Source organism: Pleurodeles waltl, chromosome 4_2, assembly GCF_031143425.1.
Source record: "Pleurodeles waltl isolate 20211129_DDA chromosome 4_2, aPleWal1.hap1.20221129, whole genome shotgun sequence".
Classification (NCBI taxonomy): Eukaryota; Metazoa; Chordata; class Amphibia; order Caudata; family Salamandridae; genus Pleurodeles; species Pleurodeles waltl.
The window spans coordinates 342,422,386-342,437,094 of NC_090443.1; the positions used below are offsets into that span (position 1 = coordinate 342,422,386).

The 14,709-nt window shown below is 45.2% G+C and overlaps 1 protein-coding gene across 1 annotated transcript in view; it reads left to right on the forward strand.

Moving 5' to 3' along the window:
• LOC138292684 (uncharacterized) overlaps window positions 1-14,709 on the forward strand; it is a 311,929-nt gene that overhangs the window by 165,305 nt on the left and 131,915 nt on the right. The window contains exons 5-6 of the mRNA XM_069231404.1: window positions 3,025-3,103; window positions 3,675-3,733. Of these exons, the coding sequence (XP_069087505.1) occupies window positions 3,025-3,103; window positions 3,675-3,733 (138 nt within the window). The remainder of the gene's footprint in view (window positions 1-3,024; window positions 3,104-3,674; window positions 3,734-14,709) is intronic.

Genomic DNA, 14,709 nt, shown 5'->3' on the forward strand with positions numbered 1-14,709 from the left:
CAAGACACATGGCAAGATATTGAAGATAGGAGGACAGCAGAAAAAGGAACTCATAGAGGACAGTCTGAGAGGCTGCAAGAGAAGTACAAGCAACAGTACATATATGCAAACATAGCAGTTAAAATAATGATAAGAGCAACATGCATGTATACATGGACAGCCTCGACCAGCCAAGCAGAAGAGGCAGCTGGAGAGAACAAGGGAAGGTCTTCAAGATCACAAAGACAATCAGTGGTAAATCTTGTGCAACGTACAGCACCTCTATCATGGACAAACGAGGCAGACTAGTCACAGCAGAGAAAGAACAGGAAGCACATTGGGCCACGTATTCCATAGAAGTCTTAAACAGACCAGTACCAACAAGTGAAGCAGACATCCAAGAAACAGGTTTGGATGCCCCAGCACTGAAAGAAGAATTTGTGATTGCCATCCGATCTCTCAAGAACGTAAAAGCTACTGGCCAAGACAACCTGAATGCAGAAGTTTTCAAAGCAGACCATGAAACATCAGACATTATCCTCCAACCTGATTTTGGAGGGAAAGAAAGTACCAGGTGACTGGAACATCATCAAGATTCCAAAGAAGCATTAACTAACTGTAACGATTGATGTGGAATCACCCTTCTGTCAATCCTGAGTAAAATCCTCGTGAAAATCATTACATAGCATATTTCTGATGCTGTGAACAAGGAGTTAAGAAAAGAACACGCTTGGTTCCACAAAGGCAGAGTTTGTATTGATCAGATGCTTACTGTACAAATATCATAGAGCAGTGCACAGAATGGCAGAGACAACTATGCATCAGCTTCATTTATTTTGAGAAAACCCATGACAGTACTCAATGTGAGAAGCTCTGGAATGTACTGAAAGCCAGTGGCATACTGCAGCAGATAATTCTCCTCATCAAGAGCTTCTATGGTAATTTTACCTGCCAGGTGGGAGACAAGGAGCATAGCTTAGATGTCAAAAATGGTGTGAGAAAGGGATGCATAATGTGAGCACTGCTCTTCAACCTTGTTATTGACTGGGTGATGTGGCGCACAACTGAAGACCAAGCCAAATGCATCAGATGGACCTTATTCTTTACACTGGAGGACCTTGACTATGCAGATGACCTAGCCTTGTTCTCACACACACCAGCATATGCAAGAAAAGTTGTCTCGCCGTCAACATCTATGCACAGCAAGTGGGCCTAAAGATCGACATGAAGAAATCTAAAGTTATGCCACTCAGCATTCTCAAACCCTTCCCAATCAAGGTGGATGGAGAGGACCTAACCATGACTGATCAACTATCAGACTTGAGGGAGGGGCAAGCAGTGACATCAAGAGCAGTCTGAATAAGGCCAGGAATGCCTTCAGGATGGTGAAAAATATGTGGATGTCAAATCAGTACAGCACCAACACCAAACTGAGGCTTTACGAGAGACATCAAGAGCAGACTGAACACGGCCAGGAATGTCTTCAGGATGCTGAAAAGTGTGTGAAGGTCAAATCAGTACAGCACCAACACCAACTGAGGCTTTACCGGAGTTACGATCTGTTTACACTCTTGTATGGGTCACAATGTTGGTGGATGACGAAAAGCGACATAGTCAAACTGTCAGCCTTCCACACCAGTATCCAGAGAAGAATCTTGCACACTTTCTGGCTGCGAACCACCTCCAACTAGGAACTGCCTGCTAGATGTAAGCAACAGACTTTGGACACCATCATGAGAAAAAGATGAAGACAGATAGAACACACCATTAAGAGAGAACAAGACTCCATCACAAGAACAGCTCTCCACTAGACCCCAGAAGGCAAGCGGAAGAAAGGCAGGCCACAGAACACCTGAAGGTGAACTGTGGTAAAAGAAATCAAGACCCTGAACCACAGCTGGGGCACCAGACAGAAACTTGCCCAAAGCAGACTGCAGTGAAGGTTCTTCGTAGCTGCCCTATGTGCCAGTTGGCATTACAGGTAATAAATAAGTATGAGGGCATGGTGCTTGGGAAAAGTCCTGTGTGTGACAGTGGGACACAAAGGAAAGTTCATATTTGGGTGAGGAGGTTGAGAAATGCCATATGTGAGAGCAAAGAGCTTTGGAACTGCCATTTGCTAGGCTGAAGTGCAGAGGAAAAGGTTGTGTGAGTGAGGCACTCGAGAAATGTTCTGCCTGTGAAACGTGCAAGAAATGCCCTGTTTGTCAGGGTGAGTCACTCAAGAAATTCCATATGTCTGTAAGGGTAAAGCACTCAATAATTGTGTGCGTGGCTTAAGGGTGAGACAATTGAGAATTGCTCTGTGTAAGGATGATGCTTGCAAGAAATGCTCTATGAATGAAGGTGCTCTACCCAAGTAAATTCCATTGTGTGAGGATAAGGCATTCAAATAATGCCTCAAACTTGAGGCGTTGAGAAATTCTTTGTGTGAGGGGTTGTGCATGCTTTAGCCGTTGTGTTTGAGGATGAGACTATGGATTTAAGGATGAGACACAGTGAGGTTTGTGTGTACAGTGTTAGTAACATTTGTTCCCTGCATGTGGGGAGGTGAGAAACTCTTGGGAAGTGTGCACTTTAGGGACCGAAATCGTTTGTGTGAGGGTCAGCTGCTCTCAGTGCTTAATTTGTAAATAAACGTGCCGGTGCTCAAAACTCTCCTCTCAAACACGCGGCTCCTGCAATTAAATGTGCGAGCACGGAATACTGAGGCAGCGTAATCCTGAAGTCATATCGGGCCTCATTAATCCATGTACAGCCACTCCCTGTCCCTTCAGCTCACTCTTCCAGCTTCCTGCTTTTCCCATTTCTGACGCTTTTTCGTTTTTCTCTTCCTCCGTCTTTCGCATTTGTGTCTTTTGCTAGCAGTAAATGCTTGAAGCAGGAAAATAAGCGCCGGCCCTCAAAAATAAGTTTTTGTGCTCCGCACCAGAAACAACAAGCACAGATTAAGCACTGCTGCTCCACCTTCTTGTGTGTGAAATGTATGCACTCTGACGAGAAATCTTTTTGTGATAGAGGTTCACTGGTTGTGATTTTCTACAGGTTTTACCTATGCTCAGGGAACAGGGCTGCCCAGTCTATCACTCACTCTCCTGCTGGTGGCTGCGCTACTCGTGAAAAGGTGAGGCCTTCATATATTAACATGCGATAGGGGTTAGAGGGCCTTTACCCCCTTACAATCGTAAAGTTGAAAGTCGATGCATCTCGTTACCGCCCCGGAGCTGGTAGGCGCTGTATCATTTCATAGCCATGGGTATGGCAGACTGAATATCCCTATAAATCGTTGGATACAGTAAGACCTGTATCCCGATAGAGCATTAGGGTGACAAACGTGTGTCCCTATACATCATACAGGAGTCAGGCACTGTATTTCTAAAAATCTATGGAGGTGACACGCACTGTATCCCTGTACAGCCTCAGAGGTGACAGCCATCTATTCCACAGAAGCACAGCGGCGATATGCCCTATGTTTCCGCACAGACAGACTGGTTTGTATCCCTGCAAAGCCATAGAGATGTCTCTACAGCCATAGAGGTGACAGGTGCCAAATATTTAGCCCATATTGCGCTAGGTTTTGTATTCCTGTGCCAACCCCTCGAGGCCACTGGCGCTCTACCTTATTAATTGTTTGCTAATATTTTCCTGAATTTTGTTCCATTTGTTTTTTTCCTCTACTGCCCCCTCCCCCTTAGAAAAGTATCTGAGAACCGGAAGCTGCTTCTATCCGTGCTGTGTGTGGTGCTGATGTCTGGTACGTTCTGTTACCCAAGAATGTCATATCATTTTATGCTTACTGACAGTGTTTTTGTGGCTCTGTTGCTTTGTTTGCAGGTCTACGCTATAATTAACTACACATTTAAACAAATACATGTATATAAGGTATATTTCACTTACAGGTGACACAGGCTTCTATCCCAGAACTCTGTGTAATATTTCGAGAGGAGGGTTCTCTTGTTCAATATTGATCCATGTTTTCCATAACAACTAACTGAATATTTGTATCTAGAATTTGTGTAGTACGCAACTGCAGCTACGTGTCCATGTAGCACTCTTTTTTCAAAATGATTTTAAGGAGCCTTTTATGTTTGTTTGGAGGTGTGTGAGTTTTTTCTTATGTGGGAAACATTTGGGGCCATATGTACGAACACATTTTCCCATAGACACAAAATGGGTAAAACCCTTTGCTACATCTGGCCCTTGGTGTGATGCGTGATGTCCGTACACTTGGCGTGGTTGTGTCACAGCAAGCATTTCATTGCCGGTGTATGTGCCAGTGGTCTGAAGCATAAAAGAAGGAATACACACCGCTGCATGCCACATTTCTTCTTGTTTAAATCAGAGGACATGGGCAGGATGTTTGGATAGGTTTGCTGTCCTTGGGGAAACGCTCTTGTTTGTCCCAGGCTGTGGTGGTTTGGTGCAGCTTAAGTTCAGCGGATTTCCACACTTGATAGATTGTGTGTTGTGTGAGTTAAGAATCTCAGTGGCCTGAAGAGCCAAGTGCTTATGACCTTCCGCTAAGTGAAGGAATGTTGTATTTCTTTTGTGGAGGGCTAAGGGGTTCAAGCTTTCAGGCTTGTACTCATTAAGAACTCTCAGTTAACATTTGTTAAAGCACAACACTTTAATTTGAACCTGAGTGTTGGGGAGAGGGCAATGCTAAGGTCAACAAGATGATATTTTCTGATGGATCATTGGTCCGATTTTTATACTGTTTGGTGTTATATGCACACTCCCTTAAAAGAGATCGGGGGGGCAGTACAGTGTCAAAAAGACGTGGTTAATGAGATCCCAGAATTGAAGATAACTGAGAAGTCTATCCACAGTTATGGACCCATTTAGGAGGAATGCAGTCCTCTAAGGTAAGCCCACTGGTATAACATTTGTGAGAGAGCATGGGAGTGTAAGAATGGGTGAATGAGCATCCACCTCAAGGAATAATCACAACCCTTGACAGGGTGAACCCTCAAAGCTACTAAATTAATCTGAGCTCAACACCCTGGCAGCTGTGTCACAAAGCAGACAGGCCTAATTTAGGCCAATGTGTAAAGTATTTATGCAGTACCAAGGCAGTAAAAAAGTCAAAATGCCACATAATACAAATCTCAAACCAATTTATAAAAAAAGAGTAAAATGTGATAAACACAATCCCTCCAAAATGACAAAGATCTAATAATGGGAACCGGAGAAATGAATTTTACATGGAAATAGTGCCAAGATAGTCTCTGACTGCGGTAGTTAGGAATATGGGCTCAATTTGAGGCTGACCGCGATGGAGCGCAGGTCGGACACACCAACTAGGTTCATCCTGGTCAAAGATTTTACCTTTTGGCTTAGTCCTTTAAGAACCAATCCACTGCAGGAGTTCACTTCTAAAGACCCCAGGATACCCTGGGAGACACTTACAGACTCGCACTGTGTCAGGCAGAGGTCAACAGCATGGTCCAATTCAGGTCCAGTTGCCACTGGTCAGCTGAGTACATCCAGAAAGGACTGCTTACAGCTTGTTATGACCTTGTAGCTTACACCAGAGGTCAGCCAACTGACCCTTGGAGTCTACTTATTTGTCCTGAGACAAGGGAGAGCAGGCCCATTTTTTCAGGACAAACATTAGGCCCAGGCCTCTTCTATTCTTCCTCAGGTCCTGAAAGTGTTCTCAAGTGTATGGCTGAAGGTACCATATTTATGCCTGGAACTAGCTAGTGGGTGGCAATGACTCTGGGGCTCACCCTCGCTAGTGGGGTAAAAATTCCCAGGGCCAGCCCCACCCATATTAGGCATTTTCAAAATAGCAAAAGTATTTGGCGACACAAAACCTGGGCTTTGATGACTGGGTGTATGTGGGTAGAGTTTGCTATAGTAAGCCAGGTGTTCTCCCACATCTAATACTAAATTCCAGTTTGAGGCAGCCACTGTACCCACAATAAACCCAAAGGCAGAATTCCGGTAGTCCTTCAGCAACCAGACAGTGGCTCCACAAGAAATCTCTTGGCATCCTCTTCCCTTTGAAGTGTGTTCCAAGTGTTATATCTGAACCCAGCAGACCTCTCAAGCAGGATTTGACACACAGGCAGGATCTGACATTGTAGTTTGAAAAGAATGCCCACTGCCCCCACCCTGCATATTCTGTTGAGTTCAGTAGATTAATCTCAGCCCATTCAGGTCAGTCTATTGTTTGGTCCTGGGAGGCATTTAACAACTATTCAAGCCTAATTACTGGCTGGGAGATGTTTGAGACTGAATGCAAATTAGCCTCTAAGAACTTGATGTTGGGTGGACCTCTGACTCCTGATCCACTGACAATAATAGTAAGCAACGTGAGTGTCACGCCACCTCCACGGTGCGCCGGTGCGCCCTGGATTACCATCTTCCCTCACTCAAAAATGGGCACATAATAGTATCTTCAAGCTAGCAATCACAAAAGCCATTTGCACGAAGCCGTAAAGTTGACCGTTTGGGGTCATTTGAATTTCTTTTTTCTCCCCTTCCTCCTTTCCCTACCTCCAACTAACTCAAAACGATTGCCAATAGAAATTGTACATCGCATACCTCGGGTTCTCCCTCCCCCTCACCTTCCTCTTCCCCTCCCACCACCCTTACCTTCCTCTATCCAACCCCGAACACCACCCTCCCAAGTTACAAGGAAGAAGGGGTCCAAGTTTGTTGTTTGATTGTTTATTACACAGAATAACGAATTGCAGAAAGGAAATATACTTTAACAAGTATATGTGCATAATTTATTGAATAAAAAATGTTAAGACCAACGATAATAAAGAGTGCAAACATTGAGCAAAAAGAAGAATACAACAGTATAAGCAAAAAATGCATGTAAAATGAACAAATATGAAACTGTGTAAAAACAAAATGTTAATAAAAATATATTAAAAAAAAAAAAAAAAGAACTTGATGTTGGGAATATTTAACCGTTTAAATGTTATTTAAAATCTGACTTCACTATTCATTTGGATTTTTAATAACTTAAAAATAGTTATTTAATTATTTGTCTTGATGATCCCTTTCCCAACCAAGATACAGTATTAGTATTTTAATCTGCACTCTGGTTTTCTTCACTTGACAGATAGCCATGCTACAATGAAAATAGCTTTTGGATGCTAGACACTGTAAGGGCATGCTAACATTCATTTTCTGCATGTCAACATTGAATTTCTACATGTCATTTTGACGTACCATGCATCCTGCTTTGTGGGCTTCATCGGCTTCATGGGGGTGACTTTTTAATATTTCAAAGGAAGATTTTTCACCTCTTGAAAGGGCTTGTATTTACAGGTGAAATTGCAGTTTTCACACTTCCACAGTCAAGCTACAATGGTAGGCCTGAAGCCATGTTTGCACTGACACTGCAGTTGATGGCACAATATGTGCTGCAGTCCACTAGTGCCATTTCCCTGCCAGGCACTGGGTACATTTTGTATCATACATGAGGGACTTCTAAGCCGGTTAAAAATGCCAATTACAATCATGCAAATTCAACCATATTAAAAGGGGGAGCACATTAACTTTACTACTGGCTAGCAAGGGTAAAGTACACAGAGTTGTACAGCCATCAAAAACATAGGGTCCAGGAAAAGGAGAAAAATCTGAGCTAACCAAGCAGAAAGGTCAGATTTCCTACAGAGAGCATTTGTAGATGGAACTTAGTGGAGTATGCTTGGGTATGGGAAATTCTGTTTTATGATTCTGAGCATAATCATAGAAGAATTCCCCTACAGACTCCAATTGACGTTCCAAAGTAAGGTCCTTGTTTAAGAGAATTTCTCGTCTTTTTACTCAGTTGTTTGAGGAACGTGTGCCTAGTTCTGCAAGCCCAGTCGTGATATCATATGCAGTCAGATAGTGTCTACATCTGTGGATTTCGATTTCGTTGGATTGAGTTTAATGTGGTTGATAGTCATCCAGTCTCTAACTGCGATTTAGCATGGTGCAATATTTCTGGACATGGATTCTTTGAGATTCTGGAAGTTCAAAATATCTCTCATCTGTATAAGTAAAACAAAGATGATTCAAAGATTATATCATTCCTTGCAGAGGGCTAAGGTAGATACTGAAAAGGATGGGCGGGGGGGTAGTTGAGCTCCGAGGAGCAGCAGTCTCTAGGAGGTAATGGCAGTGGGTGAATGAGGATAGGAAGATTATGTGTTCATGGTTTGCCAGGAAGGAGGTTACCATATCCAAGGCTTTGTCATGAATACCCACTTCTGCAGTCTGGTCAGTAAGTTTGGGTGATGGACAGTGTTGAAAGCTACAGTGAGGTCTAGCAACATCAGTGCAGATGCCACTTAAAATCCACAAAATTTAAGATAGATCGAATTCCTGTGCAGGGACTGAATCCAGCATGTGTACCAGAAAAGGTATTTGAATGGAGGCGACTGATAGAAAAATCACTTCAGCCACCTCAAGTGGCAGCTGGATAGAGCTCAGGTCCACTTACTGCAAAATGTGTTCCACCATTTAATATGCCCAGATTTTTTGATTACTCAGTTTTTGACTTTTTACTGTGGGTGAGTCTCACTACAGATGTCTCAACCGTGGTAATCACATGGCAAATGAACTGTGCATGTTAACTTCCAATGTCAGCCTTTTTAGATAAGGCCACTACATCGCAGCTATAATGAGAGGAACTTGGCTGATTATATGTGAACATGTGTGGACACATGCCGCTCCACTTGTGAGACTACTGTGGTGTGCTGTCTGATAACCGTGCATGGATAGCCTGACACAGAGAGGACTCTGCAGGGTTAGATCTTGACCTGGGGTAGGTCTTTTATTAGCGGGCACTCATAGGTAAAAATCAGTTTGGCTTACTGTTTTGTCTATAGAGAGTCAGTATTATATATATAGGGGGAAATCTGCCTTAGAATTAAGTTCTACTTACCTTAGGCCTACAAAGTCCTGTGAGGTATGCAACTGGGGTGAAACGTGCACACGGTCTCACTACACAGGTCCCAAGATCATATATGTACATCTTATGGGTCGTCCAGAATTTTCATATTTCCTGGCTCCGCTTAGGATCACAGTCCAGGCCCTTTGGCACCCTGCTACTCCAAGTTAAATTTCTCTGCTACCTAGCAGAGGGAACAACGATCTACCCACACAAAAGGAGCCATTGATGGTGCTTCCCTCAGCTTCTGAGGAGGAAGGGGTGGGGAAGAAAATCTGCATCTGTTAATTAGCTGTCACACTGTACCTGGGCTGGGACATCCCAAGCCCACTGAACAAAGGAGGAAGTCCAGACAACTGGAGCCAACTCTGAAGGGGACTCCTCTTTTAAGTTTTGGTGGGAAAGGCCCTGACAGTGATGCCAGTGAGAGGTGGAGCTGAGGCTTCCAGAGGAAATGTGACCAGTGACTTCTGGACAACGCCATCTGGAGTTGTCTCAGCATGCTGTGCATGAGGGTTGGGACAGGGGTGGAGCGGTGATGTGGCAACCTAGGATTAGCCAGGGGTGTCTGGCTTCCAGAACCTTTAACCTCTATTTAAAAATTCTTGGATATGGGAGAGAGGGTGCTCTTTGCTATTGGAATCGGGACACTGGGGCTGCAATGGCCGCAGCAGCCACAGACAACTGGAAGAAGAAACCCCCTGTGCCCTAAAGGTATTCTGTCCCAAAATGACCACATGACCAGTGGGTATTTTCAAGGGCCACTGAGGCTTCCCTCCTTACGCACCCTGAGGACGGGTTGGGGAAAAGATCTGGGCTTATGTGCCCAAAAAGAGGAGAGGAGCACCAGCAAACAAACCCCAGGAGAAAAGCTGGTGCAGGAAGCCAGTGGAATCAGCTCCCTGTGAAGTACACCACCATGGAGGCCAGGGAGCCTGCTGGAGCTACCCGTGATGGCTAGAGCTCGCCCCCAGGAGTAAATGAGCCCAGGATCCTCCAAATCAGCTCAATGGGGCCTTAGCTATGGCCTTTTTATTGTTAGTGACCTTTGACCCCCAGAGAGGATCAAAGTGTTTGGGGCTCCTCCGCATCTATAAAGATTACCCCTCGGGTGGGCCAGGGTACGGGGTTGGCATGAGGATTATTTTTCTATTTTGAAGGGGAGCGCATGGGCCCCCTCCCTAGGTTCATTCCTGCCCCTGGGGGCTGCACTGCAACTCCCAGGGGGCTGACGCAGGATAGAAAAGAGGATCTCCATCTCGGCCCCCATACCCTGCAGCAGCCTGGGATCTCCTCTCTGAGCCCTGAAGGCAAGGAAAGGTCAAGCCACACATGGCTGATCCTGGTGTAGGAGCAGCTGAAGGAGTGCTGTCCACTGCATTCCCCACTCGAGGTGCACAGGCAAGCGGGGAGCCAGTGGGGCGTCAGGAATTAGGCTCTTCATGCTGCCCCCATCACTGTAACTGCACCTGGATGCCCAGTGGGCTCGGGTACCCATGGAATATAGAAGCAAACTTGGAAAACACAAGAAGGAAAAGACATGCGAGCTCCCAGCACAGCAGGAGACGTGCTGTTAAAATATTCACTCCTCCTCCAGCCGGAGTGCCCTATAATGCCTCAGGAGATGCCCATTTACTTATTTGTTCTTGCCTTGTGGTGGCCCCAGGATGGCAGGGCATCACCAACAAAGTAAAGAAGTGTTTCAGGGGCTGCAGGAGTTGCAGCAGACTCCCCAGATGAACTAGTTTCTTACTTTCTGTAACATTTTTTCCGGCGGATATAGTATCTGCCTGCTGATTCTTCACTTTTGAATATCCCCAGTGCACCAACATTCGACTGAAACCTTTCTTGACAGCTCTTCCACGTCAACAAAGACATCACAATGCCCACGGCTCTGCACACGACCTCTCTGACATCACTGAAGTCATAAGAAGCCCTCATTATGCTGATGTCAGTTTCCACCTGTTTTTTAAGTGCCTTCAAAGCGAACCAGAGGAACAAACTAAAAATTTTAATCACAGTTCATAGAACCTTAAATCAAATATTTACGTATAAAAACTGGCAATTATATATACAAAACTCTTTAGGTTTATGCAGAGAAGCAACAGGGAGGTGGATGGGTTTTGGTGAAGAATCCGCAGGTAGATACTGTGCCCACCAGAAAAAGCATTACCGAAGGTAAGTAACTTGTTCTTCTGATGAACACATCTACCTGTGGATTCCTCCCCTTTTTAGTAGAGTACCAAAAAATCCTACAAAACAGAATGAGCAAAGTGACCGTCCCCCCTCACTTCACAGTCTAGACAATAGTGCTTCGTAAAAGTGTGACGGGAGGCCCAAGTTGCCGCTGTACAGATGTCAACTACAGGGACACCGCTAGCTAAAGCAGAAGTAGAGGATTAGCTCTAGTGGAATGAGCGCTAGTACCTTCTGGAGATTCCTTGCGAGCCATGGCATAGTAGATCTTGATGCAAAGGATGATCCATCGTGATAATGTCCTCTTATGCACTGTTTTTCCTTTCCCACATAGCCAACAAATCGCTGATCATCCAGCCGGATATCACAAGTACTGTCCACATAAAAGCAAACAGCCCTTTTGTAGTCCAAACAATGACATCTTTCCTCTTCTTTAGATGGATGTGGAGAAGGAAAGAAAGTAACAAGGGTGATAAACTGGGCTGAGTGGAAGGGAGTAACCATCTTTGGCAGGAAAGCAGCCCTGGTTCTTAACACCAACCTATCAGGGTAAAAGGTCATGAAAGGAGGCTTAACACTTAAAACCTGCAACTCATTGACTCGTCTAGCAGAAATTATAGCAATCAGAAAAACGGTCTCAAAAGTAAGTAACCTTAAAGGACAACTATGCAAAGGTTTAAATGGAGAATACATAAGATAAGTAAACACTAAATTGAGATCCAACTGAGGCATAATGAACGGAGCGGGAGGATACTTGTTAGTAAGTCCCTTATTAAACTTTATCACTATAGGGGACTTAAACAGAGAAGGTTGGTCAGGGAAGCAAAGAAATAGTCCTTAACTGTTGCAACTGCACAGCCTTGCTGTGCCAAGGAAAGCGTAAAATATCAGACAAATGGGCCTTTAAAGGGCCCATGGAATTTTCCACACACCAGTTTACAAACTTAGCCCATCTGCCGGCATAAACCGACTTGGTGGAGTGTCTTCTGGCAGTTAAAATAAGACCCACCACATCAGGGGAGGAGAAAAAGAACTCAGGTTGCCTTGTTCAATCTCCAGGCATGTAGGTGCAGGCTCTGGAGGTGGTGGTATAGAACCTGCCCCTGTGACTGTGAGAGGAGATCTACCCTCTAAGGGAGATGGAGTAGAGGGCACAGTGAGAGGTGAAGAAGGTCTGTATACCACACTCTTTGTGGCCATTCCAGGCTATTAATATAACTTGGGCCTGGTCTTAGCAAATCTTCCTCAGAACCCAAGGAATCAAGGGTATGAGGGAAACGTGTAAAACAGCTGGGAGCCCCAGCCTAATTGAAACACATCCCCAATGCTCCCTGCATCAGATACTGGAGGCTCCAGAATAATGGGCAGTGCGTGTTCTCTCGAGTGGCAAAAAGGTCTATCTGAGGGGTCCCCCAAAACTGAAGAATGTGAAGAACTACTTCTGGATGGAGACACAACTTGTGATTAGCTGAAAAATGCTTGCTGAGACTGCCCGTATGCAGGTTAGAACTCCGGCCAGATGATTTGCCATCACACAAAATCTGATGACCCTCAGCCCAGTACCAGAGTTGCAGAGCCTCTCTGCAGAGAAGATACGACCCTAGTCCTCCCTGTTTGTTTATGTACCACTTTGCATTAGTATTGTCTGTTAAGAGCTGTACCGCCTGACCGCAAATGAAAGGGAGGAATGCCTTGAGAGCCAGATGTATCACCCGCAATTCCAATAAATTATTATGAAACAAATTGTTCTTCTGGAGACCAAAGTCCTGTGATTTCTAGATCCCCCTGATGAGCTCCCTACCCTAGAGTGGAGACATCCGTTATCACTGTGGCCACCGGGGGTGGAGGGCAAAACAGCTTCCCTTGAGACAGATTGCTGGCCATACCCTACTATTGAAGATCTACTGCAGCGTCTCTGAAGATCCTGACTGACCCTTTAGATCCCAATTGTGTTGAAACAACTGCCAGTGGAGGCACCACTGGAGGGCCCTCATATGCCAGCATGCATGGGTGTCCAAGAGAGTGCAGGAGGTTAACAGACCTAGCAGGCACAAGACCTTTAGGACTGGAACCACTGCTCCATTGTGAAACATCAAAATCACAGGTTAATGTCTAGAATCCTTTGAGGAGGAGGGTAGACTAGATGCACTGTAGTGTCCAGTACTGCCCCTGTGACTAGGGTGCACTGAGAGGGCTCTACGTGGGACTTGGAGCTGTTGATAGAAAAACCTAGGTTGAACAACAGCTGAGTTGTCAACGATAAGTGATGCAACGCCAAATCTGGAGACTTGGCTTTGATCAGCTAATCGTCCAGGTAAGGAAATACTGGTAGTACCCACCTTCTGAGATGTGCTGCGACCACTGCCATCACCTTTGTGAAGACTCAAGGTGAGAAAGTAAGACCAAACAAGACTGCAAACTGATAAAGTTGAGGCCCCACAATGAAGCAGAGATACTTCCTGTGCAATTGCAGAGTAGGGAATTGAAAATATGCATCCTGCAAATCGATCAAGACCATTCAGTCTTTTTTTTCGAGTGCAAGAAGCACCTGTGTAAGGGTCAGCATTTTGTACTTTTCCTGCTTAAGGAACCAATTCAAAATCTTGAGGTCTAGGATTGGACAGAAACAACCATCTTTTTCGGGAATCAGAAAGTAGTGGGAATAGCATCCCTGACCTGTCCTCTTTCCTGCTCTAGAACCAGCTGTCCTGCACCCTTTATGAGTAGGGGTAGGACCTCCTTTTGAAAGAACAGAAAAGGGTCTTTGGAACAAAAACCTTGTTGGGGAGTAAAGGGCGGAAAAAATTCTTGGAAGGGTAGGGTGTCCCAGTTTCTACAATATTTAAAACCCACTGATCTGATGTTATGGATCGTCATTGTGGTAGAAACTGGGACACCCGTCTTCCCAACAGCAAAGCACACTCTAAGATGGCAAAACCCGGGCTGCTTTCCTGTGACGCTGGCTGGGGAGGAATCAGAGGAGGAGGAGGCTGGCTGATGAGCGGCTCCTCACTGTCTACCTCTGCCCCATTCCTTGTAACTTATATAGAGGGGATTGGACAGCTGCTGTTGCTGCCTTCCCCGAAAGGAGAAGTTCCTGCCAAACCCACAGAACCTCTTAACTGCCTGTAATCCCTTGGCTGTGATTGAAAGCTCAAAGATCTTGCCGCTGCCTTGCTAGCCTTGAATCTCTCCAAGGCAGAATCAGCTTCGGCGCCAACAGTCTTGACCCATTGAAAGGCAAATTCATCAAGCTGTTTTGCACATCCGGCGAGAATCCAGACCCTCTCAGCCGTGCGTGGCTCCTTGTAGTGACTGAAGTCCCCATTGCTCTTGCAACCGAATCAGCCTTATCCCGGACCGACTGAATATCCTGGCGAGCAGCAGTCTGGCCGTCATTCAGCAGCTCAGAAAAGTGACCCTGAACATCCTCCGGTGAATTCAGAATCACTGTTTTAGCTGAGTCCATCAAAGCATGAATGTACTGTCCCAACAAACAAGTTGGGTTGGTTGACTTCAGAGCCATGCTACCAGAAGAAAACACCTTTTCCACAGACTGTTCCATCTTCTTTGACTTCCTATCTGCTGGGGACGTCAGAAAAGACCGAGGAGTTAACTTGGATGAATAGGAA